This window comes from Electrophorus electricus, chromosome 3 (genome assembly GCF_013358815.1).
Source record: "Electrophorus electricus isolate fEleEle1 chromosome 3, fEleEle1.pri, whole genome shotgun sequence".
In the NCBI taxonomy this organism is placed as follows: Eukaryota; Metazoa; Chordata; class Actinopteri; order Gymnotiformes; family Gymnotidae; genus Electrophorus; species Electrophorus electricus.
The window spans coordinates 1,402,979-1,430,000 of record NC_049537.1 but is presented as its reverse complement, the minus strand read 5'-3'; the positions used below and the strand labels follow the sequence as shown (position 1 = coordinate 1,430,000).

General features: G+C 46.7%; 2 protein-coding genes across 9 annotated transcripts in view; both read left to right on the top strand.

The window, feature by feature from the left end:
• Positions 1-5,599, top strand: part of st3gal3a (ST3 beta-galactoside alpha-2,3-sialyltransferase 3a) — a 32,249-nt gene extending 26,650 nt beyond the window's left edge. For all 8 annotated transcript variants that reach the window (XM_035524701.1, XM_035524698.1, XM_035524703.1 and 5 more), the window contains one exon: positions 4,143-5,599. In XM_035524701.1, the coding sequence (XP_035380594.1) occupies positions 4,143-4,232 (90 nt within the window). In that variant the 3' untranslated portion in view covers positions 4,233-5,599. The remainder of the gene's footprint in view (positions 1-4,142) is intronic.
• Positions 5,600-13,143: 7,544 nt separating this feature from the next.
• LOC113586627 (neurturin) lies at positions 13,144-24,069 on the top strand. The gene is made up of 4 exons (XM_027024921.2): positions 13,144-13,236; positions 17,939-18,009; positions 21,234-21,396; positions 23,648-24,069. The coding sequence occupies exons 1-4, from the start codon at positions 13,206-13,208 to the stop codon at positions 24,067-24,069; spliced, it is 687 nt and encodes a 228-aa protein (XP_026880722.2). The 5' UTR covers positions 13,144-13,205.
• The last annotated feature ends 2,953 nt before the right edge of the window (positions 24,070-27,022 follow it).

Sequence of the window (27,022 nt, the reverse complement as noted above, 5' to 3'; positions counted from 1 at the left end):
TTTCCTGTACACACATCACACACACACACACACCACCATCAAAGTGGTGAGGCTTTCCTGTACACACATCACACACACACATCACACTCCTCCATCACACACACACCCATCACACACATCCATCACACCTCCATTTGTGAAACTGTGACGTTCACCCTGTTTCCTTCACATACCCAAACAAGGATGAGGTGGTGCGATTAACACTTTAGCGTCGTAAGCTTTGGAAACACACGAACTAACGCTGAAAATGATAACATTTAATTCCCCCCTTCCTCAACATATGTGTAAATCAACACTATATCTTTTTCATTATACAAATATTCCCCATATCACCGCATATCAGGTCATCCAGTATTACCCTCTGAGAGATGTAAAAAGGGTTCACACCCGTGGATTCGCAAGCACGGTGAGTCAAAACTGGATACTCTGCGGTCCCTCTGTTCCAGTTTATAGCTCACCACAGCAGTTCGCTTAGGTAGGGGGGAAAAACATAGTCTTTAAATCCCTCAGAAAAGTTCCTTTGGCAGTCAGTTGTACCCCTGGGTAAAAAACATCCAACCTTCCAGGTACGTTGTCAAGGCGTGAATGCAGAGGGAGAAAATGTGAACATCTTTCCCTTCTTGAAAACCCATGAACTGCTACTTCCGATCTTTTTTCGTCCAAGGGATACCCTATTTCAATGGTCTTCCATCTGCGATCGTCCTTCCCATTGGGCGATAAGTCCCAACCACCGTTAGCTGCTCTGCAAGGGATGAGCCCTACGTTCATGTACCACGCCCTCAACCTTTACGGGGCATGCGCTAAACCGAAAACACGAGCAAACATTTTTAAAAGGCTGATATGCCTGTACGTGTTTTAACCTATGTGATCGTTACAAAACAGGTCTCTGTTTACATACTGCTATTACACTCTATATCCAGTTTTCCAACCACCAAGTCTTTGCCAATTTTTGGAAATGGACCAAAACCATAAACTGAATGGAAATGGAAAAATCCCAAAATTCGAAATAAAACTCCAAAATCTCTAAGGACAAGTCAAGTCAAGTTTATTTGACATTTGCATGCAGGACATTCATGCACTGAAATATTTGTAGTGATTTCAACCTGCAATACATGTTAAATCAGCAACTAAATATGTTGGTGTTGAGTGCAGTGTTGTATGTCCTCTGGTGGTGTTTGGTCAGGTTAAATATGCTGTTGAGTGGGGTGTTGTGCATCTTCTGCCGGTGTTCAGTGTTCAGGAGCTGGCGTTATGGCGTTTAGTGTTCAGGAGCTGGTGTTATGGTGTTCAGTGTTCAGCAGCTGGTGTTATGGTGTTCAGGAGCCAGTGTTATGGTGTTCAGTATTTAGGAGCTGGTGCTGTGGTGTTCAGTGTTCAGGAGCTAGTGTTATGGTGTTTAGTGTTCAGGAGCTGGTATTATGATGTTCAGGAGCTGGTGTTATGGTGTTCGGGAGCTTGTGTTTAGGTGTTCAGTGTTCAGGAGCTGGTGTTTAGTGTTCAGGAGCTGGTGTTATAGTGTTCAGCAGCTGGTGTTATGGTGTCAGGAGCTGGTGTTATGGTGTTCAGTGTTCAGGAGCTGGTGTTATGGTGTTCATTGTTCAGGAGCTAATGTTATGGTGTTTAGTGTTCAGGAGCTGGTGTTTAGTGTTAAGCAGCTGGTGTTATGGTGTTCAGTGTTCAGCAGCTGGTGTTATGGTGTTCAGTGTTCAGCAGCTGGTGTTATGGTGTTCATGCGGTGGTGTTATGGTGTTCAGTGTTCAGGAGCTGGGGTTATGGTGTTTAGTGTTCAGGAGCTGGGGTTATGGTGTCCAGTGTTCAGCAACTAGTGTTATGCTGTTCAGTGTTCAGCAGCTGGTGTTATGGTGTTCAGTGTTGAGCAGCTGGTGTTATGGTGTTTATGTGCTGGTGTTATGGTGTTCAGTGTTCAGGAGCTGGTGTTATGGTGCTCTGTTCAGGAGCTTGTATTATGGTGTTCAGTGTTCAGGAGCGGGTGTTATGGTGTTCAGGAGCTGGTGATATGGTGTTTAGTGTTCAGCAGCGGGTGTTATAGGGTTTAGTGTTCAGCAGCTGGTGTTATGGTGTTTAGTGTTCAGGAGCTGGTGTTATGGCGTTCAGTGTTCAGCAGCTGGTGTTATGGTGTTCAGGCGCTGGTGTTATGGTGTTGTCTTCAGGAGCTGTTATAGTGTTCAGTCTTCAGGAGCTTGTGTTATGTGTTCAGTGCCCAGCAGCTGGTGTTATGGTGTTTCCCGGAACTGGTGTTATGGTTCTGTGCTCAGGAGCTTGTGTTTTGTGTTCAGCAGCTGGTGTTATGGTGTTCAGTGTTCAGCAACTGGTGTTATGGTGTTCAGGAACGGGTGTTATGGTGTTCAGTGTTCAGGAGCTGGAGTTATGGTGTTCAGGAGCTGGTGATATGGTGTTTTGTGTTCAGCAGCTGGTGTTATGGTGTTCAGCAGCTGGTGTTATGTTGTTTAGTGTTCAGCAGCTAGTGTTGTGGTGTTCAGTGTTCAGCAGCTGGTGTTATGGTGTTTAATGTTCAGCAGCTGGTGTTATGGTGTTTAATGTTCAGCAGCTGGTGTTATGGTGTTTAGTGTTCAGCAGCTGGTGTTATGGTGTTCAGTGTTCTGGAGCTGGTGTTATGCAGCTGTCCTGCTCTACGAAATATCATCCCAACGAATCCCGACATTACGAGACGTGTGACTGCTCCTGGCCGACTGGAACGCCGTTTCCAGTCCCGGCACACAGTTCGTAGCGTTCCATGCTGAGTATGTCCACGAGGATTCACTGTTTGTCTGGGACTGTTTACATGGATCCGTAAGAGTTTGTCGTGCTGTGCTGATACTCCACATGTCAGGTTTTGTGTGTGTGTGTGTGTGAGTGTGTGTGTGTGTGTGTGTGTGTGTGTGTGTGTGTGTGTGAGCTCCGCTGACATGTTAGGGTTTCACTGATCTCTTCTGATCTCCTGCTTAAATACAAACGTTTTTAAATCACTCAGACAGGTCAGGACACTCCACTGACACGCAACCTCTTATCTGTCTGGCTCACTTTCTACCTGAATATCTCTCCTCCCTCCCTCTCTCTCTCCCTCTCTCTCTCCCTCTTTCTCCCTCTCCTCACTCCCTCTCTCCCTCTCCTCCCTCTCTCTCTCTCTCCCTCTCCTCCAGTTTCAGTCTACAGTGAAAGCTATCCCCTGTTCCTACCTCTACACATGTATTATTGAAGGACTCTTATTGTGCTGTCACTCTGCCTGTCTGTCTTTCCGTCTGGGGCAGACGGGTGGGTCTCCACTCCTCTGTGCTGCGTAGGGTGAAGGTCCATAAACACCTTGACATGGGTGGTGTGTCTGTGCTCTCCCACGTTCACTGTTCAGCAGAAACACCTGAACAGGAATGACAGAGGTGACCAGGGAAAACTGACCTGTGCAGTGTCCTGGAATCACTCTCAGCTCAGCTTTCATGTTCTGGGTTTCTGAACTTGTTTGCACTGACCAGGCAGCAGGTTGTGGGTATCCCCACTACTTTAACTAAGCCTGGATTGTTTCTGTCTTTACAATAAGATCAGACTTAGAATATTGATAAGGGAAGCAACTGAGAAGGGGATATGATTGAGGGATATTGTGTGTGTGTGTGTGTGTGTGCGTGTGTGTGTGAGAGTGAGGTGTCGTGTTTCCGTGGGACTAACCAGAACATTTTAAACACTTCACACCGTCCACTGTCTTATCAATCATCTTGGTGTTCGCACACACTCACACACACACACACACACACACACACACACACACACACACACACACACACACACACACACACAGAGTTTCTGTTGCTGGGTCCTGTGGAGGCTCTTTGGCTGAATTTCCCTCCAGCTTTGGTAACCCAGTGTTTTTTCCCACAGAAGGGGTGGTGCTCGACACCATTGCTGGCTGTTGTCCTCTTTGTCTCCTGCCCTGTGTTAAAGCCTATTGTGTCCCAGCTTCAGGAGCCTGTTTACCTTAGATGGGCTGATCCATGTCCCTTGGTCCCTCTGGCCATAAAAATGTGCAGGATCAAAAGATGTAGAACATGAATGGCCAGGTGAGTGAACATGTGACATGTAGTATCTGACTGTGTACTCTCTCTCTCTCTCTCTCTCTCTCTCTCTCGCCCCAGTCATGGACACACAATATATTGAAAGAGAAGGAGTTCCTGCGAAAGCTGGTGATAGCCGGGGTCATTCAGGACCTGACCAAAGGGATCTGAATTCATCGCACGTGCGCAGACGTCCGATATCTACCACGTTCTCCAAGCGCGCTGCGACTGCTTTTGACTTTTTCCTGATTCGCATATTTGCTTCATCGCACACGTGCTGTAAACACTCCGAGGGCACCCGTGACCTTGCTTCATGCTTCACGGGGACCCTCTGGCCTGTGATGGGCATGTTGGGACCGGAATGGCCCCTGGGAGCCCTTGGCCATAGCATGGACATAGGAGCAGGTGCCAAAGCCGCTGCAGGGTTGCAGGACGTGCCATCCTGCTCCTGGGCTCATCTTGTCTTTTGCGGTCCGACCAGACATGGGTGTTTGTAGAGGACCTGTCCACAACCCGCGCATGGACGCGAGGCCTCGCTGGTAGCGTTGCTCAGACACACTGTTTGAGCACGTGATTTTAAACTCCCAGATTCTCTGCAACTCTGTTTTAATCATAAGGGTTACTACTGTTATTATTTTCAGATCCAAGCACTAGCTTTTAGTTTTTGTTTTTGTTGTGGTGTTTTGTTTATAATTTTTATGTTTAAGGTATTTATTTTTGAATCAGCTCACTGGATCAGGGTTCTCAGATCACCTTGAGTGCTGTAGTTTGAGTTGAAGTGGACTGGAGACACTTTACATCTTCACCTCAACCTTAGGCTGCTGGCCCTCACCAGACTGGATTCTTCAGTGATATGGCACAGACCTGCTCAGCAAGCTTCTCTCCACCCTACCGGGCAGGACTGGGGTTCTGTTACACATCCTCTACGTGGTACAGGGGCAAAACCTCCAGCCTCCTGCACTGTCAGCCAAATTTAGCAATCAAGTGTTTCTCTCACTCTGCTGTATATTTCTACTGCATATCAGCGTGTTTAAGTATTTAATGGAATGAAAGTGAATCAATGCAATTAAAGTATTCAGGATTTGTTAGCTGCCCGTCCGAGGTGTTCTGTTGGGTGCCTTCTGCCTAAATGCATCTGGCTAAAATATTACACTGTATAAGAGAGCTATGTAGAAATGTACGTAAAGATGTATGTTGAGGTGTAGAAATGCAAATGAGATGGTCACTTGGGTCTCTGGACCTGGTTACAGATAAATTCTCTGAGATACCAAAGATATATAGTCTGAGGTTGAAACTTGAAGCCCCTGTTGTTTTGCATGTTAACGGATGTGAGTTAGCAGGAAGTGTTGATTTTAAAGTGTTGACCCTAAAGCAGGGCTGCAGTGTTTATCAGGGGCGTTTGGCCATATGTCACAGATGTGCAAAGTCTGATGCGTTGTGTGATACACGATTATGTCATCCATCGTGCAAATGTTCTGGTGAATGTTTTGTGTGTTCTGATGAATCACAGATATTAAAAAAACCTGAGTAGTCCAACAGCTCTATCTTAATGTGAGTGAAAGTTCGTGGTCACATGGTGCAATTCCTGCTTGAGCCGGAGTTCTCCCATTATTAAACAGTAATCCTCTTTAATGTTCACTTACACACATTCCCAAATGTGTCGAGGCCTTTGCGCAAGACCTGCTCTGACCTGTCATGATATTTCAGTCCTCCATTTACAAGTTCCGTAACCAAACTGGCCGTTCCCGTGCGAGTGTGTGGTAAACATAGTGGAAGAGTGTGTATAGCATGTGTCACGCCTGAGATGAACCCACCCACATTTAGAAAGGTTAAAGGTAAACGTTGGGGAAGTGTAATGTTCGATGGTGCACACGTGCAGATAAAGGTGAAGAGATTTGTTTGCGTTTTCCTCCCCGCCCCTGTGGTCTCTCCCTCCCGCACGAGCTGTCTCTCCCCAGTTCCCCTCATGGTCTCTCCCTCCAGCATGAGCAGTCTCTCCCCAGTCCCAGTCCCATTGCTTTTTAAGGACATTTATTTCAAGTGCTTCCCTGGGCACCTGTGGCTGGTTTTGTGATCAGACACTTGCTTAAGACATTAACGCGTTCTTGCAGACTGGAGGTGATGAGTGTGTGAAGGACAGATGATGTGATGATCCTTCATTTTAGCCTTGGGTTGGAGAGCCCCTCGTGCACACAGGATGTGTCCCCTTGTGTGAATAATTTGCTTCATGCCAGAACTCAACACTGCCTCTGGTGGTTTGAGATCAGGAAGAAAACAAAAACATGGACTGGGTTTCAGCATACTGTAGACTTCAGTTCAGTTCAAATTTTAATTTCTGCAGTGCTTTTTATAGTACATGTCACAAAACAGGTTTACTGAAATCAGCTTGACAGACAATCTGGGTCCAAACTGAATGCACTATAATCAACTCACTACACAGTGAACAAATATACATGGATGTACAATAGAGTGCAATGTCCCAACACAGCACACACAACAGACCCTAGACCCAATATACACGATACAATACAGTAGACACTGGTCGTTACGTGATGCACAAAAAGGCACTGGGCAGTGTAATGAACACGGTGCACTAAACTGCATGGACTGCTCATGAAAGTGCATGAGTGGAGAGTGGTGCTGATGACTATGAGTTCAGCAGCCTGAGGGTCTCTGAGCGGACCGGGCCAAGCCGTGGAGATGTGGTACCCATCCACTGATGGTTGTAGAGAGAAGAGAGTGTGGTGTGGGCACCTGGGAATCCAGGATAACTTTCCTAGGACCTGTCAGGCAGAGCTCTGCACAGATGTCCTGGAGGAAGTTCGAGCCCCGCGATCTGGGCCAGTCCAGAACCAGGCTGCAGTGCGTGCAATCAGGATACTCTCAGGTGAGGCATGTTCTGAGGATGCAGGGGTCCCAAGATGAATCTCTATCGCTGTATGAAGACATGCTTTCCTCACGATCTTATCTGAGTGTTCTGTCCACGTGAGGTCCTCAGAGATGGGTACACCAAGAAACGTAAAGGGACGGACCCTCTACACTGCAGTACCATCAATCGTGATGGGGGTGTGATTTCTCTTCTGCTTCCAGAGATCTACTGTCAGCCCTTCAGGGTCCTGTAGTGCCATTCAAGGTGACAGCGGCAAGAAAAAACTCCCTGAGAGTCACAGGAAGAAACCTTGTGAGGAACCAAGACTCAGAAGGGCAAGCTGTCCACCTCTGGTCCACAACGGATGACAAACCAATACCACAAAGTGAACAATCAAACGCAGTCTAATAGGGCTTAGTGGTCTCCATGGCACCCAGAAACAACTGATCTTTGATTTTGATCAGTACAGTATGTAGAACGTGCAGATTAACCAATTGGGTACAGCTGGCGGGTCCATGGTGGCAAGGCTGGTCTGAAGGGCAGACGAGCTTGCCTCAGCATCAGAAGAGACAGTGCAGATTGGCAGAGAAAAGAAACAGAGACTGTCAGCTCTGTTTTGGACTGCACTGGACAGATATTTATGATTTACAGGTTATTGTCCTGTTATTAGTTATTCTCTCCAAATATCTAGATCATCATTATTCATATCAGCCTTCATCCACCTGTTTCATCAATAAGCCATTTCCTGGATGCCTTTTAGGTAGACCTAAATTAGACCTAAAAATTCATTTCAGTACACACAGGACAGCACGGGACTAAAGGCAGTTTTTACCATAGGCACAGCAGTGTGGCACAGCACTGGACCAGAGTTCTTTACACTGTCAGAACAGAGTGAGGAGGAGCAAATGTCCCATAATGCTTGGCAGGCTGGATTTCTCACTGTCCTGCGGCTTGGCAAGACGTTTCCCAACTGCGGAGAACAGGACGCCGTGGTGCCGAGGTTCAGGGATAGAGGCCTGGAGTCCAGCAGTCTGGTGATGACTCCACACTCCTCCCCACCTCCTAAACCTGGGAATTACCTGGTGAGTTGATTTAGGCAGCTTTGATGAGAAAAATGGCCAAACTGATGGACTTTTCTCTTCCGGCACTAGAGTTGGGAACGCCTGGCGCAGACTGTTGAGAAAGTGCGGTGTAGCATAGAGTTTCAGCAGGGCTTGGAGGCTCTTGGATGAGAGGCACTACTACTGTTTAAGTCATTAGCATGCTTCATCTTCTGTAAACATTTATCCCAAATGCTGCCGCGTCTCTCTGTCACCTACTCAGAGGGATGGCCGGTAAGACCTGGCACACTCTTCTCTGGTGGTGTGTGGGCAGAATTCTCGTTTAGCAGACCCTGTGTGTCCATAATGAGGTAATCTGTCACATTCAACTCCTCCTGCTTTGAAAAGACCCTGAAACAGGTTCTGCCGAGATCCTGAACATGGTGTGGTTAACAAGTGCTCTCTGTTTTTAGGTTGTGGGTTTTTTGAAGTGTTATGCCTTGGTCCACTCCGCTGTGAGCACCACAAACATGACAGAAACACTGAATCAACCATTATGTCACGATGATCTATATTATTTACCGAACACTTCAGATGTGCTAATATAAAACACATTTGCAGTCATTGAGCCAAAGATGTTTGTCCTTTTGAACAGGATAAACTGTAAAACAGTGTTCAAGAGTTCAGTGGCTGAAGCGTGGGAATAGCCTGCACACGCAGACCTCAGCTCGACCTGCGCAACACTCCGCCTGGCTGTCGTTAAGTGTTTAATGCGTTCTGGGTGCCGTCTGTAGCGAATAGCAAACAGATATAGAAAGTAGTGTGAGATCAGAGACAGTCAAAGTATGGACACACAACAGGCAGGTGTATCCTATTTCAGGGAGATCCTTGACCTGGGTGTGATCAGGGTGTGTGTGTGTGTGTGTGTGTGTTTGCTGAGATAGGGGGAAGGGTTTCCCCACTGACAGGTGTCCATCTATGTAGGTGGCCCTTTCTGAGAGAAAATGGATATAATGGCTTTTCTTTCACATCCTGCTATTCATGTTGGTTTTAACACTGCAGAATGTGTTTAGGGTGACCCTAGAATTAGGTACAGCTGCCTGTCTGACTGCAGGGCTTCCCTGCAGATCCGTGCCGCTTGTGGACTGTCGTGCGTCTGCTCAGGCTCACCAGACGTCGGCGTGATTTCTGACGACACGTCTCATAAACACACGCTGGAACACAACTGCAACACCCCACGCACAACACAGTAACACTGATAAAGGGTGTGCTGAGTGCTGATTGGCTGTCCGCCAATCAGGATACTCTTGCCTGCTTGCCTGCACGTGTTTTGGATCACCCCGAAACTGCACTAGCGGGTCTGAAGTTCTCCTCACTGCAGAGCACAGCTGTAAAGTAGCAGCACGTGATCAGCAGAACCTAAAGGCGTGTCCTGGAACGTCTTCTGAACAGATCCTGATTTGTTCATTCTTATATTGCGCTAAAGTCTGGATTGTGTGTACGTGTTTTTTTTTTATAGGGTTTCATTAGCAGAAACAGGTCCTGGTAGTTTATGTTAGTTCTGTTCTGAGGGGTTCAGTGAACTTCAGTGTGAATCACAGTACTTAAGATATTTTAAATACTCACAGACTGGTTACATGAGTGGGACTCAGCTAGGACATCATGTTCACAACCTGTGTGGAAATGAATTTAACCCCTTTAGTTCAGAAACACTCCTGCGTGGAACTAGACTGAATCCCTTGCTCTCCTCTCTGATCCCAAGAGCTGTTTGTGTCTCCTGGTGTTTTGCCACTGAATGGCAGAAATACTCTCTGATCTCATCAGAGTATTTGTATGTGTGTGAGATCAGCATGGGAGCTGCTCTTTTTCCTGCAGGAATTCTGCTCCTGAGAAGAATCCTGTATCGGTTTTGACCCTGTCCCCAGAGGCCTGAACCCAGAGCGTGCAGGTTCTGACCACCCTGGAGCCTCCAGACCACAGAGCGTCCCCAGCTCACGCCTCCCTAACCTCAGGGCTCCACCCTGGGGCCGAGAGGTCAGCACCCAGCCATGTAGCCCCAGAGTGTCCTGCTCCACACCACTACTGTTCTCTGCTGGACTTCAGTCTCCCAGAAGCTGGTGCTGGCCAGGGTGACACTCGTGTTCCAGTGGAATGGCTGGACACACACAGAGCTCCCCAGGAGAGAAGGGACCCGGGGCAAAGGGGCAGGTCTCCCACACCTGAGCATGCTGCCCCGGCCTGGGGCAGAGCGAACACACAGCTGAGCGCTTCCGCTTACCTGGAGCTCAAATCCTCCCTTGTGCCTGCATAAGATGAGCAATGTGGGGTGTTGTTTTTAACACCAAACTATAAAACCAAGGAAATTGTTTAATCCCTAAATTTAGTAACAGCAAACTAATGCAATGAGAAAATCACTGAATCTAGGAAATCACAGCTTGGGAAAATGTTCATGTGGAAATACCTTTCAGGTCTACTCAGTTTTATTAATTTGATGTCATGCAGGCTGGATTTTTTTGCAGGATGTGAACCCAATATTGTGAAAATATACACAGATTCTGGCTTTGGGAGTTACAGCCTTACAGCTGTTTGGACACAAAGATCAGATTTGACTTTGTGATCAACCCGCAGGGACGCAGGTTTCCTTCACACTGTCTCGGTTTTTAGGCTAAGTGGGTTGTTTTTTCAGCTGAGTATCACAAACCTGAAAATACATCACTTTGACAGAGGCCAACTGGAGTCGGAGTAAGTAATGAAATCATATTTCTCATAAATCCATTTCAATAAAGCAAAAAGCCCAGTCAAGACACACTGTTAGCCTGAAAGCCTCACTCTCTGTGCAGAAAGTCCACCATCACAAAGCCATTTTGCCGATGGTGCGTGAACATGGAATCAGATAACAGCCTGGGTGGAACTTCAGTAGCTCCTGATGGACTTCCACATAGTTAAAAGTTGGTGGTGACCATCCGGAAAACTTCAGGAGACACACAGTGAGTGTGTGTCTGGCCTGGGACTAACAGGGGGCTAAGGTTCACAGGGCAAGCTAATGTGCAGGTGTGTGTGTGTGTGTGTGTGTTTGTGTGCATCACAGGACAGGCCTCCTTACACTGCTCCGTGTCATACTACCACAAGCATAGTTTCCGTTCCAGCTGGCTTTGATGGTGTGTATGAGGGAGTGTTATGTTTTTTTGTGGACTGTAGCTCTAATTAAGAGGCAAAGCCTCTGGGCTGTCATGGTTGTCTGTCATACCAGAATGTCAGAAATACCAGAGTCTGGCTTGTGGTCTGTGCAAACAACTACACCCAGAAAGTGCAACAGTTGCAGATGTTACTGCAGATCTCCTGAAGACCGTGAGCAGGCTTGTGTTTGGTGGCACCTCGGTTACTGTTCCACCTGCAGAGTCTGGATTCAGGTCTGTTCCTCACAGAAAAGGACTCATCTTCAGGGTGCTTGAAGAGGTGCTTTCTGTATCCTTTTACTATTTCTATACTGTCTGTCACAGCAGTTGTTTTTCAGTCTGGTCTCTCTCCTCAGCATGCAGGTCTTCATGTAGTCTGGTCTCTCTCCTCACCATGAAGGTCTTTGTGTGGTCTGGTCTCTCTCCTCATACTTTCTCCTCTGCCCTGTAGCAGTGCTTGTCCAGAGATCGCCTACTGCTCAATTTCTGTCCCATTTCACCGCCTCTCTCCCCTTGGCTTCCAGTCTCCCTCCCTGCTGCTAGTCTCCCTCTCACCGCCTCTCTCCCCTTGGCTTCCAGTCTCCCTCCCTGCTGCTAGTCTCCCTCTCACCGCCTCTCTCCCCTTGGCTTCCAGTCTCCCTCCCTGCTGCTAGTCTCCCTCTCACTGCTTCTCTCCCCTTGGCTTCCAGTCTCCCTCCCTGCTGCCAGTCTCCCTCTCTGGTCCGCACTATATAGTCCAGTGTGAGACAGAGTGCTCAATGCTGCCCAAACAAGGCATTATGGGGCCTGCACAGCTTTTTCATCTCCTGTCTGGCTCACTGCTGCAGACACGAGCCTGCGCTCCGCGGCACTGATCCACAGCCTGACCAGGTCTGATCCACTGCCCATCTTGATAAGTCGGAAGACCACAGTGTTTGTGGGAAACTTCAACATTAAAGCAGAGGCGGTATTACCGGAGGATCTTGCCAGCCTTGGCTTGGGTTGTTTGTTTACCTGTCATTCACTGAAATCTGATTTTGACATCTGCCGCGTTAAATGTAAACGTGACACGGTGTGGTTTGACGCAATCTCCAGTACGATGGGGCGGTGTTTATTGCCCCAAAACTTCAGTCCTCGCTCTCTCGCTATTTGACCTTGAAATCGCAGTTGCGTTTGATTTCGCTTTGATAGGCTGGACATTTCAAGGTCTCGTTCATGGCCGCTTCGCGCATTAATGCGTTTCTTATTAAGAAGATGCGTAAAGTTCAGTTACAATTATGCATTATGTGTGTTTCAAATGTTTGTTGTTTTATTTCTTTGGTATGTGTGTTTGTGTTTCATCGTTTTCATAAGAGCCTACTCCCAGTAGCACGTGCCCATCATTACTGACCTGTTTCATACCCAAAGATGCGTAATTGCAGCGGAGATATACGGAGATCTATAGAGATCTGTGGAGATCTATGGAGATCCATGTCCGAGCTCCAGTTACGAGAGCAGCTCCATTACCGCGTGCGTTACAGTACACTCGCTGTGTCGCCGTCATGCGGGACGCACACGCGCTCTGTAAAGCAGCCGAAAAGTTCCGAGCCCGCGTTCCAAACAGAGCACGAGACGACGCATACTTGAGCGCGCGCGCGCTGTAAAATCCACCCGAGAAGTTTAGCCTCGGGGAAAATGGCACGGTGCGGAATGTGATATTCCACTGGCTGCTGCAATTATCACAAAACCGTAACCTGTGCTCACAGAGCCGGATCACGCGCTGGAGGTTGGAATTTGACACCTCGGGGGTTAAAGACTGATGCGCGCGAGCTACTTGATTTGTCACAAAAGCTCCTGCGTTTAGCGGCGCGAGGAGGAGTCGTGCTGGGACTGATCGTCTGCGGGGATTGTGTGCGGTAATCCAGAATATCCCAGACTGATCCAGACTAACCCAGACCGAGGCCAGGGTCTTGCTGGAACACGGACTAAATTATGCGCCCCCGTCCCCTGTGCATGCGGGGCGCAATAAGGACGGTTTCACCTCCTCGGGACTGTTCGCAGCTGCGAGTTCCTTCATAACTCCCTTTTCACGCACAAGTCCATGACCGGAGAGCTCGCATGTGTCAGTAACGGTAAGATGCTCGTGTCTTGCTGTTTAACACGTTCAAGATATGTGTTTACTGCACGTGCTTGTTGTTGTTTTAATATAGTATCTATGGGTGATGTGCTCGGTCTTTATCATTTGTATAATTTTTGCAATCGCATAACTGTTGGTTTTGAAATTGGTTATTATTATTTTTTGTTGTATTATCCTATTATTTATTGTATTTGATTATTGTAATTATATCCTGTGTATTTATCAGTTCTGAGGTTTTTTTTAATTAAACATGCTCAGCGTGACATATGTCTTGCATGGGCGGGAGGTTGTATGATCTAGTAATTACTGGGACTTGTCTTCACTACTCGTGGATACACCGTTCATCCGAGGCTGCGCGATGTCCTCGCGCATTTGGGAGCTCCCCCTCCCGTTTCTTTTGAGGTTCCGTAGTAAACAGGCTCTTTTCTCTAATAAACAGGCTCTTTTCTCTAATAAACAGGCTCTTTTCTCTAATAAACAGGCTCTTTTCTCTAATACACACCTGCTGCTCTTCTCACTCTCCACCAGCGGGGACCGTTCAGAAGCCGCAGGCTTACTCCACTGAAATTTTATCAAAGTTAAATTCATTAATAGCGTAATTGTAAAAAAACAACTAAGTAAAAAGCAAGCAAGCAAACGAACTGCTTGAGAAATGGGAAGAGCTCAGATATATCCGAATTTAACATGGGTTTATCTATTTTACTTTTCATCTTCGGGCTTCATTTTTCCTCTTGCATGGTGAACCTGTTTGCCCGGGATGAAGGCTAAAATCTGGCTGCAGCGTGGGAATGCTGGAGTTACGCTGTCCCCTGTCCCCCGAAATAACCCTTCAGTTTTAATCAGATGTGATTTGTCCCGTGTGCGATTTCATTTCGGGTGATCAAAGTGCTTGGTTTAGCCGCCTGCAGATCAGTGCCGCGGCGAGCGTTTCCAGCGACTAGTAACGCTGAATCGCTGGTGCTCTGAGCTGGGAAGGTGCGCCGATCCATTTCTTGTCAGCTCCATGAAGCTGGACCAAATCACGCACAGCGCGTGCCCCACCGCCTTCCCAAAGTGTCTCTCCTTTGGAATCGGGCGAGAATCTTAAGAATGTTTGGATATTTATGGATATTTAGCTGTGGGAATGCTTTAGTGTCAGGTAGTCTAACGCAATGGGCGAAATAAAGTAATGTTGTTTTTAAATCAGGTGTACCAATGACAAGTCCGCTATGAACGCCGCCCCCAACAGCTCTCCGATCTGGTTTGTTTGTTTGTTTGTTTGTCGAGATGCAGTCAGTGCTGCAACCTCAGTATTAGTTACTCTGTTTACAGGTTGTTGTGGCTTTTATGACTAAAGGATCTGAAGGAGCCCAGACGGCACATCTGAACTTCTCGCATTAGTACTGCGTCTAATTTTACAGAGTAATTTCATTTTACAGAGTACCTGATGCTCTCAGCTACCTGCCATCTAAAGACCTACAAGGTCAAAGACAAACATGAACGGGACAGGGACACCGAAAGTGTGCTGTTGTGTGGGTGTATGAGTGTGAAAACATTTAAAAAGTCACTTCATTTCATGCACATCAAGCATCTTGCATGTTATATACAGAGTTTGGGGGAAAAAATAATTTCTCCTGTGATTTCTAACATATCCAGCGCTGTGAGGAAACATTTCTGGGTAGCCTAATACTTGAACAGGAAAGTGATTCGAGTTTTATCTAAACGATTTTGATCTCGTCGAGGTTGTTAATATGGGGCTAATCTGGTATTTAATCCGAGGTTAATCTGGTAGTTAATCTGAGGCCTTTTGAGTTTGTGTTTGCATGTAACCTCTTCATTAGTTCCAGTTCCAGTGCATAACACTCACGCAGGACTTGCTAACTGGCTGGTAGGCTGAATCAGCATTTGGACTGAATGTGAAAGTGCAAATGTGCTGTTGATCAGAAACGGAAATTACGTTTTAAAAAAAAAGGGCTCCAATTCCATATGTTTGGAGCTTGTGAAATGTGGAGTGGTTGTAATAATGGTTGTTATTCATCAGTTTCTTAAACCATGCCACATGTGAGCAGCTCTCCCTGACGCACAGAGAGGGTGCCAGCGCTGGGGAGGCACACCTTAACTTAGCAGGGACGGCTCCCATCTGAAGCCAAAGAGATGGAGAAATGTCGCATCAGTCCAAAATGTACCAACACAGCACTAGAATCACATCAGACTAAACAGACGAGACTGTCCCATAACGCATGTCTCACTCTCTCCCTCTCTCTCTCTCTCTCTCTCTCTCTCTCCCTCTCTCTCTCTCTCTCTCTCTCCCTCTCTCTCTCTCTCTCTCTCTCTCTCTCTCTCTCTCTCTCTCACACACACACACACACACACACACACAAAAGTGTGTGTTTGTGGTCTGTTCCTGTCATCTATGGAACTGTAAGATGCCGCGTGATTCCTTCTATTATACACACTCACGCACTGACTCACACACTCACTGGTCACCCAGAAATGACCCACTGTGACCCAGGATATAATCTTTCACTTTTTTATAGTCTTAGAGATATGCGAGTAAAAAAGAGAGAGGGGAGGAGGTAGAGAAGTTCAGGATAAAGTTGTAGAACCAAAGAAAGACTGACAGGCTGAGTGTCCCGGACTGCCACACTAATACACACTGAGGAAACAGAAACCGAAACCTCTTCATATGTAAAATTTGAAAAGAAATCTAGAATATGTTCTTCACACGGGAGTTCATCTCTCTGAAGGTCGACTGAGCTGCAGAAGTATGCTTACATCTCTCTCTCTCTCTCTCTCTCTCCCTCTCTCTCCCTCTCACTCTCTCTCTCTCAATCTCTCCCTCTCTCTCTCTCCCTCTCCCTCTTTCTCTCTCTCTCTCCCTCTTACTCTTTCACTCTCTCTCTCTCTCTCCCTCTCTCTCTCTCTCTCACTCTTTCTCCCTCTCTCTCCCCCTCTCACTCTCCCCCCCCTCTCTCTCTCTCCCTCTCTCTCCCTCTCACTCTTTCTCCCTCTCTCTCTCCCTCTCACTCTCACTCTTTCACTCCCCCCCCTCTCTCTCTCCCTCCCTTTCTCCCTCTGTCATGTTTATGTAGGTTTAGTGGGGTAATTTAATGGAGGCCATCTGTTGGTAAATAAACAGCATATGTTGGTGTATTTCTTCTGTCTCTTTTTTCCCGATCATTTGTGTAGATGAGTAACTAACTCTAACTGCTGACAGTTTCTGATGGCGCACTTTGGAGGGTTTTTTTGCTCACAGTCTCTCAGCTCAAACATGCCATTACATTGCGTTCTATTCACCAGAGCAGTTCTGCGGTTCATTTTACATACACACTTCATGTTTGCAACACATATTCAGTTTTTGTGTGTCTAGCTGTAATGCTTATAAAGACCAGCCCAAAATATGTGGTAGTGGTAGTTCAGTGGTTAATGTAATTGACTAGTACTCAGATGGTTGGTAGTTCAAGTCCCACCACTGCCAAGTTGCCACTCTTGGGCCACTGAGCAAGACTTTTAACCCTCAATTACTCAAATTGTGTTCAGGCAGAATTGTATGCTTTGTAATTGGAATATTTTGAGTTTGTCCTGATCAGGCTGTGTTTCAGCAGATCTGCTTTCAGAGTAACAGAAGAGTTAGAGCTGCATGTACTGAACATTGCAAATTGTCTTGTCATTTACATTTTCTGAGGTGCACATGTGTTGGTTTTATGAGAGTGGGACCTAAACACACAGCCATAGTAATTGCACTTATAGCGCTGTGCTGCTGTAACTGTACTGTCCCAGCTGACATGTGGGTGTTGGGTTTGGTTTCCACATCATTTCATTCAGGTACCTGCAGACGCTGTAAGGAAACTCTGGACCCTCTTCGCCAGTCGCTGTGGCGTTACACTGGACAGTAAACTTTCTGTCTCACTGGGTTATTTTTAGCCACATAGTTGTTTTAAAAAATGATGTTGAAAGCTCAAGATCATCTTACAATAACAATAACTCATTGATGCTACTATTAATGTCACAACCTACCCGTATACCTACCCTACCCGTATACCTACCCGTATACCTACCCTACCCGTAAACCTACCCGTATACCTACCCTACCCGTAAACCTACCCGTATACCTACCCTACCCGTAAACCTACCCGTATACCTACCCGTAAACCTACCCGTATACCTACCCTACCCGTAAACCTACCCGTATACCTACCCGTAAACCTACCCGTAAACCGGTACATCTATTAAGAGCAGTCATGCAGCAGACTGCTGTGTGTGGGGGTGAAAATGACGTTAATTGAAAAACAAAAAAATTGGACATTGATCACAGACGCAAAGGAATGTTTAAATGTCGATGGATTTCCTGCTGAAGTAAACAGGCAGAGGAAGACAGAGATGTCTGTTATTTATTGGACGGACAGGGTTGTAAAAACGCTTTATTGTAGCGTGGCAGCTACAGGTCCTAACCACTTTGTGTTGCAATGCTTCACACAAACACTTGAGTTCAGAGCAGAGCTTCCTGTCATGGTGGTTGTGACTGGACAGGCGTCCTCATGTTTAAGCGTCTGTTATAATCAAATAATATTTGATACAATGTGCCTCTGTTGTCATATTTTCAGTGGCTGTTAAAACTGTGCCTGAATTTGTATCACACGGCATGCAGACATTTAACCAGAGTGCTCTGATTTCTGCCCTGAATTCGGTTTTGATTTCTGCCATGATTTTGGCCCTAGATGGCAAGAGGTGGTGGAATCAGGAGTGTCCCTTTTCAACATCTGCCCAGTGTCACCTGAGGTGTTGGAAGGTGAGCATGTCACACACACACACACACACACACACACTCACAGATACACGAGTGAGAAAACTCAAACAAAGATCCTTACTCTTTACATCTGTGAAATGATGTATGTCAAAGTATCAATGAGTTCAGGCAGGGCATTTGTGTGTGTGTGTGTGCGTGTGCGTGCTGGAGTGATGCACTTCCTCTAGGATTGGAATGTCCTGATCAGACACACCTCATCAACTCATAGAGCAAGCAGCTCTGAAATATTTACTCCACAGTGTCTCACTCAGGTGTTGGGTGTTACTTGAGTGATAAAAAAGATGGAGAGGACAGAGGACGATGTGGGGAGTGGAAGCTGATGTCAGCATGACAAGAAAAAATGTGTTTTTATAGCACCGGTCATTGTCCAAAATGATGCACTCAATATTAATATATAATATTAAATATTATCATAGTATTAAAATTATCATAATGTAAAACAGATATAATCATGACAGTAAAAGCTAAATCTTAAAACAACACACTGTAAAATAGTTACACACGCTACACCAGTTAAGCTGGAGTTAAATGCCAAAGAGAGTTGTGTGTTCAGCATTGAAGTTAAAAAAAACCCTGAAGGTTGAGCAGTCCAAGGCAAGGCGAGTTATTCCAGAGAGTCAGAACAGCTGTTGCATGGATGGGATCCTGTCTACTCCGGAGTGCAGACCTGGAGCCGCTGGATGGGTTCTGGTAGTAAGTAGCTCAGAGTGCAGGCCGCCACACATGTCTTGCATGGTTTATGTAACAAACACAATTTGTAATTTGCAAGGACTGCTGGAACTGAGAAGGGTTCAGCTCTTCTCTGACCCTTTACACAAATGTTTATTATTTTAACAGCAGCATTATAACACAGTCGCTCATGCATGTACCTGCTCATTAGATTACACACTTTGTAGGAAACGCGTTATCTGTGTACAGTACTGAGACTACAGTCAGCTCTCCGGCTGTTCACACATGTTCAATGTGTGTTAACCATGTCAGTATCACTGCTCTAGACTCATGCCAGCACACCACACACCACACACTCAGATGTGTTGGTACTGGGAAACACTGTACTACTGTTGGATCAGGTGTGTTGGTACTGCTGTTATGTAAACTTAGAGCATTTGACAGATACTCATCACACACACACAAACTCTCTCTCTCTCTCTCTCTCTCTCTCTCTCTCTCTCTCTCTCTCTCTCTCACACACACACACACACACACACAAACAGCCTGTGTTGTTTCCTTCTCTTTGCAGGTACAGCATTGTTGGATCTGTCAAACTTGTGCTGCACCTGTTGACTCTTCTAGAACAATTTTTCTACATCCTAAAAGTTACAGTCTGTATGTCATGCACTGGCTTCACAGTGAGCATCACAGTTTGGAAGAGTTTGCTGTTTGTCCATTAAGATGCTCAGTCTCAACCAAACCAGCCATGGAGGTTCATTCACTTTCACATTACATTTTAAAGAGTTGGCAGACACTTATCCAAAGCGACTCACATATAAATCATCATAAGAGTAGTTGTACTGCCTAAGACTCAAACCTGTGACTGATGTTACTTTCTCTGTGCTGTACCTGCTCCACCAGGTGAACTCTCTTTGGCTCCATACACTTACGTGTGTGAGGGACACTTGATCATAGTTCAACTACTGCTCACATAAATGTGCAGTTTAGAATACACAATCAAATAATAATGAGAACAGTCAACAACCATAATTCATAGTCCAAAAATAAGGATCACAGATATAGTTTATAATATAGTCAGGGATTTTATGGAAATGTTCAGTACATATGGCTGGTTTGGTATGGTTTTTATGGAAATGTTCAGTACATATGGCTGGTTTGTGTAGTGGTGAAGGGTTTCATATGGAGTCCCGTCTGTGTAGTTGGTTTCTAGGGTTTGTAGCCAATACATAGTACGGGGATACAATATAAACACAAAAAAACACACAAAGGCAAATAAGGGAAGCAGGCTACAACAGACTAGGAAACACGAAGGCCAGGATCAACACAAACGGTTAAGATAACACGCGGGCTAACAAACACAGACTTCGAAAAACATTCAAACAAACATTCCACCATCAATGAACAGCCAAGACACAGCGACCATGACAGGGTTTAAATACTTGAACTAATGAACACTAAATAAGGCACAGGTGCAAATACTGAACAGGGAAAACCAAAACAAGGACTGGAGAAGTGAAACATGAGACAAGGAAACCATAGAGACGGACAACAGGAGGGACCAACCGTGACAGTCCATCAGCTATGAGTTCACCTCTGGCCTCATGATCCATAGCTGTGCTGTCTTCTAGAAGCATACTTGTTTTGTTTGTGTAGGTACGAATCTCTGAGATGTTTACATATCCTGCAGAACTCCCTGAGGAGCGGAAGTGATGTCACCCCCCCTCATGTGCATGCGTTTGACTGCTGCTAGTTAACGGACATTGGCTAAGCACTGCAGTGGGAGGGCAGGCAGTGGTGGGAAGAGCTGATACAGTGTTGGCTAAGCACTGCAGTGGGAGGGCAGTTAGTGGTGGGAAGAGCTGATACAGTGTTGGCTAAGCACTGCAGTGGGAGGGCAGGCAGTGGTGGGAAGAGCTGATACAGTGTTGGCTAAGCACTGCAGTGGGAGGGCAGTTAGTGGTGGGAAGAGCTGATACAGTGTTGGCTAAGCACTGCAGTGGGAGGGCAGGCAGTGGTGGGAAGAGCTGATACAGTGTTGGCTAAGCACTGCAGTGGGAGGGCAGTTAGTGGTGGGAAGAGCTGATACAGTGTTGGCTAAGCACTGCAGTGGGAGGGCAGGCAGTGGTGGGAAGAGCTGATACAGTGTTGGCTAAGCACTGCAGTGGGAGGGCAGGCAGTGGTGGGAAGAGCTGATACAGTGTTGGCTAAGCACTGCAGTGGGAGGGCAGGCAGTGGTGGGAAGAGCTGATACAGTGTTGGCTAAGCACTGCAGTGGGAGGGCAGTTAGTGGTGGGAAGAGCTGATACAGTGTTGGCTAAGCACTGCAGTGGGAGGGCAGGCAGTGGTGGGAAGAGCTTATACAGTGTTGGCTAAGCACTGCAGTGGGAGGGCAGGCAGTGGTGGGAAGAGCTGATACAGTGTTGGCTAAGCACTGCAGTGGGAGGGCAGGTAGTGGTGGCAATTCTGGGAGAGAGTCGTGAGAACAAACAGTTCTGAACACGCCTGTGTGTGTGTGTGATTGAATGTGTTTACAGGTGATGCTCTTCGTGTGTGTGTGCCTGCTGGGTGTAGCTGACGGGTGGATTCCTGCAGAAGGGAGACAAGCATCGCCCCCTAGTGGTCTCAGCACCTGGGGCAGCATGGCTGTACAACGCCACCTGTCCCGGGGCAGTAGACCTCCCTGGGCTGCCCTGCATGGTAAGTCTCATCAACCATGTCCTCCTCCACCTCTCCACTCTTTCTTTGTTGATGTTAAACTAATTTGTTTTGGGTAACCAAGTTCAAATCAAATCAAATCCAATTTATTAACAAGTTGCCTCTCTGGCAAATTTACATAAATCAAAAGAGCAGGGTTGATTGGTTACATCTATAAACACTTGAAGTCCTGCAGGGTTGATTGGTCACATCTATAAACACTTGAAGTCCTGCAGGGTTGATTGGTCACATCTATAAACACTTGAAGTCCTGAATTTGTGACCTGTGACTGAATTTACTGTTCCAGCTAAACTGTAAATAAAAACTGTCGTTCTAGACGTTTACATTTTAATTTGAATTGGCTTTGGGTAAAAGTGTCACCTAAATGGCATAAATGTAAATGTAATTTAAAATGCAGTCATAACTTAATTTTTTATATTAACTTCAAACAGTTTGTCTGCTTGCTGATAAACGTGGTAGAAACTGAACAGAATTGTTTGGTGGTGCTGACGTTATTGTCCAGCTGCGGAAGGTCTGGAGGGTCACAGGCACGTGATCCCATGGCCTGGCTCGCGTGAGCCTGCATCCTGGCCCGCGTGAGCCCGTGTTCTGGCCCACATCCTGGCCCGCGTGAGCCTGCGTCCTGGCCAATGTGAGCCAACGTCCTGGCCCATGTCCTGGCCTACGTGATCCCGTGTCCAGGCACTTGTGAGCCAACGTCCTGGCCCACGTCTTGGCCAACGTAAGCCCACGTCCTGGCCCATGTGAGCGTACGTCCTGGCCCATGTCCTGGCCCACCATGGGAGTTCATGTCCTGGCACGTGAGCCCATGTTCTGGCCTACATTCTGGCCCACGTGAGTCCGCATCCTGGCACACATGAGCCCACGTCCGGGCCCGTGTCCTGGCCCATGGGAGCCCACATCCTGGCCCGTGTTCTGGCCCACATCCTGGCCCACATGAGCCCACGTCCTGACCCATGTCCTAGCCCACGTGAGCCTGTGTCCATGCACATGTGAGCCCACGTCCTGGCTGACGTCCTGGCCGATGTGAGTCCACGGCTTGGCCCACATCCTGGCCCATGGAAGCATACGTCCTGGCACACGTGGGCCCACGTCCGGGCCCACGTGAACCCACGTCCTCTGGACACATCTGGATTTATTTAGAAGGGAAAATAGGAACATATTCTTAGCTTCGTATCGTAATAACTATTTACGATGAACCCACGTGAACCCACGTCCTCGCCCGTGTCATAGCACATATGAGCCTGCATCCTGACCCACATCCTGGTCCATGTGAGCCCGTGTTCTGGCCCACATGAGCCCGCTTCCTGGCCTGAGTGGCTATTATCCACTTGAGACATCTCTCCCTTGGACACTGTTGCTATTTTCGTTTGGATGCCATCGTGTTTGATCCTGTTCCCCAATCCCTCGGGTAAATTAAACATGTTAGGTTAGTTATTACGATACGAAGCTAAGAATATGTTCCTATTTTCCCTTCTAAATAAATCCAGATGTGTCCAGATGTTTGTGCCTTTACCCCCAGAGCTGACCCTAATCAGAGATGGTGTCGGTTTTATTTTTATGGCCATTATTTTTGGCAGTATGAAATCTCTGGGAGTTCCCTCTAAAGGCACAGAGAATGGTCCAGTATGTGCTGCTAATAAACATAAAATGTGTTTATAATGGCCACTTTTTTCTGCTTCTGAATGTAGGCAGTATGGACAGAATGACTTCCTTTTGACAGGTTTTGACACAGCAGAATTCAGGAGTGGTTTCAGAGAGCTAATTACCTCTGTCTTTGCCCTTGGGAGAGACTTTCATCTCTCTGTTTTTACCCTCACCCGCTGTGATAACGCAAGACGCGACTTGCCCACCGAGTGTGTGTGTGGAACCGAGCTACCGATCACGGTATCGTTGCCGTCCTTCACAGAGGGACAGAGTAACAGAGGCTGCCGATTACTGTCCAGCCCTTCAGTGGTGTGCTGATAAACACTGGAATTTCACACTGATTCGCTGTCACGCACCTTCTCCGCTATCAGCTGTGAACACGTGTAATGTGAGTGTGGCATCTTTCCGAGTGCCTCCATTACGTCACACACCTCCCTCCTCTCACAGGGAGGGTGACATTATATCCCCGGACATAAATACAGTGTCTGATTAGTCTCAGTCTACGCGATTATGTGAACCAACCCCGCTTTGTGCAGGTAGAATTAACATATCAGGATGACTGACATTTCTGCTCTTGCTCTCCTAGACACATCATTGGTGGAGGAAGGTGAGGCATACAGGAGCAGGTGGCAACGCACTCCGGCAGACCCCTCCCCGTCCCGGAAGCCCCGCCCCCGCAAGGGCCACAGGGGGCGCAAGCGACACCGCGGCGATGGGGACTGCCGTCTGGAGAAGAAGCAGCTCCGTGTGCGCGACTTGGGCCTGGGTTACGACTCGGACGAGATCGTGCTGTTTAAGTACTGTGCAGGGGCGTGTGCGAGCTCCCGCACCAACTATGACCTGGCACTCCGCGTCCTGGAGGCCGGCGGGGGCGTCGGGGGCCGGGAGGTGAGCACCGGGCCCTGCTGCCGTCCCACCCGCTTCGAGACCGTCTCCTTCATGGACGCTCGCGCCAGCTGGCAGACCATACGTTGGCTCTCTGCCGCTAACTGTAGCTGTGTGGGATAAGACGCCCGGACGAACCAATCAGAGTCTCGAGGACGGAGGGAGAAGGGGGAGCCGGGTTCTCTCCACGCTCGTCTCTGGTGGGGGCCTCAGCTCGGCCAGCAAGGCTCTGCAGTACAGCAGGGTGAAGATCCAGGAAGCCATGACTTCCGAGGATTATGGCAGGGAGACACATAAGTGGGAATCTCAACATCAGCTTCCGCTGCCTGGCAGAGATGTTCAACGCTCTGCTCAGAGTGTGAAAAGAGTTGAGAGAGATCACCCCTGTTGCTGTGTGGTATAGGAACTGGTTGAGATCAGGCGGAGATGAACCAGTATGGCAGAACTGGTCTTTGAGCTCTCTCCCTCAAGTGCAGGGTGGGAGTGAGTCCATGACAACAGGAAATTTGTAGCCATGTTTTTGAGAGTTAGCATGAGTCCTGGTAATGGGAAGACCAAATTTGCCATAAGCTCCATACTCCACACACACACACACACACACACTCACATACACACACACACACACACACACACACACACATTTATTTTACCTAAAAAGGGAATTCCACTTCTATCTGCTTAAGACGTTCTCTTTGTGAGCTCATGGTCTCTGTGGGACAGAGGGACTGACGGAGACTGCGGTCATCACTAATCCCTGCGCAGGGTTCGGTCAGGAGCCGCCGTGCTTTGTCCCAGCCTCTTCTCTCAGCCTGATGGACAGTAGCTGAGAACTGCATATTACTACAGTAGTTATGAAAGACTTTCCGTGCTCATGAACTGGAGAAATACAGAGAAAGACTCCAGTTCTGCTTTCAGTGGTTTGATGGAGTTGCGCTTGCCAGAACAGCACTGAGCAAGTTTATTTCTTGACCTCGCTGACCTTTCTGTGTCGTTTTCGTCAGTCCCAGCTCTCCTGTTGATGGTGCACTCGGTAACATAACCAAACTGTTTCCCTATTGAGACCTTGTAGGATCTAATCATTATATATGTCATTATATGCATCGTATGCCTTGTTTATACTAAGATCTAAGTTCCCTGGCTTAATTTTTGGGATCACGGAAACCGTTTACCGGGTATTACAGATTCCAATAAAAATGATAACATGTAATTATAGAATCTAAAGTATAAAGTGAATATAGTTGTATGTACACAAGTCCTCTGAAAGTGAAAGTATCAAGATGAATGATACGTTCTATAAGTGATAAAAAACAGGAGATGTACAACAAGGGTTGATCAGCATAGATCTTGCTTATGATGCAGTTCAGTTCATTTCAATATAATCACAAACACACACACACACACACACACACACACACACCTCTGTAATGAATTTCACATAATTGTAATTACATGAAGGACATTTGTAAGCTAATGGACTGGTGAGGTAGTCTAAAAATGTAATGCTAGCAATGAAAACATGACGAAAGGATATTTCATATATCACATGGCATCAGACATACATAATGCGCTCTCCAAATTGCCACATGTTCCAGGTGTAGAAAAATAATTCAGAAAAAGACATTTGATCACTAGTTTTGGAGTTATTCCTAAACTATATTCTCAGGACTCTGGTCAGGAAGAGCTGCCTCCGCTCTGTCTGCAGGCGGTGGAGTTCAGACGCCGTGAGGTGCATTCTCAGCCCTCCGCCACACCTCCCTTGCGAAGCCTCTCCAGCCACTACTGCAAGTGGAGGGAATCAAATTTATTTATGTAATGCTTTAAAAAAAAACAAAAAAAAAAAACAGCTGTTGTCACAAAGCAGCTTTACAAACGTCCTGGTCCAAGCTGCCAGTGAGCGAGCCAAGAGCGACTGTGACGAGGAAAAACTCCCTCTGTGCTGCTCGGTAGAGGAGGAGAGACAACTCTGGTCAGTTCATCTGGAGCCTGTGAAGATGTGAAGGAGGAAGGTGTATTAATCATGGCAGTTATTTTGGACTGTTCTCTCCTCGTTTCCAAGGAGTGCAGTGTGTTCTGTGCTGTCAGGACGGTCTGAATGACTCTGGCCTTTTCCCCACTGGGTGCCGAGCATCTACTGCTTACATTAGGGGAGAGCTTTAATTATTCATAACTTATCTATTTATTGTGGTTTTCATATGCTTGTCCTCATAATTATCAGATGGTTATTATTTATGAATAGAGCATGTATCTTGATTTTATTACTCATATTTTTCCTTGGGGGCTATAAACAATAAAAACATTATTACAGATAGGGAAGGAAATTTTGTGTTATGAGCTTTTGTACTGTAGATAAATATTTAATAAGAAAGAAAATTTTGACCAGTCCTGTGCTCATTTTCTCATTCTCTTTATAACACACACACACAAACACACACACACACACACACACACACACACACACACACACACACACTCTCTCTCTCTCTCTTTATGAGATAACCACATCAGCATGTTTACAGTTGTTTTTATGTGGAAACACATGCAACCCCAAAGGTTATGTAAATTCTATCCAGAAGTTCTACTTTGAGTTTTAAAAAGCCATTATTATTATTGTTGTTATTATTATTGTTGTTGTTGTTCCATTGTATCTTCAGCTCCTGTAAAATCTCTTAAATTTTATTTTTGTATTTCACTCCTGTAATAAAGGAATAAAGTTTTGTAAATGAGAAAGAAATCTTGATATGTTTCTGAGCGTTTGTGATAACATCTCAGCTTCTGCTCAAGACTGACTAAAGAACCTGTAACAGGACATGAAACCTTCTGTGTGGGTTTGTTTATAGTCTCTGTGGCAACAGGAAAGAATGTTCAGAATTTGGTTTAAAGCAACCACTTTGATCTGGAGTTTGGTTGAAGGAGGAGTTTCCACGAAACCGACTGAAGAGAGGAGAACCTGTCGTTCACCATGTCTCTGTAAACCAGTACACTGGACCACTGCTCCCTTATCCAAACACCGTCAGCCTCCCTTCAGCGTGCCTTCAAATGGCTGGGGAGATAAGACCTCTTCTCACCCAGGACTCCA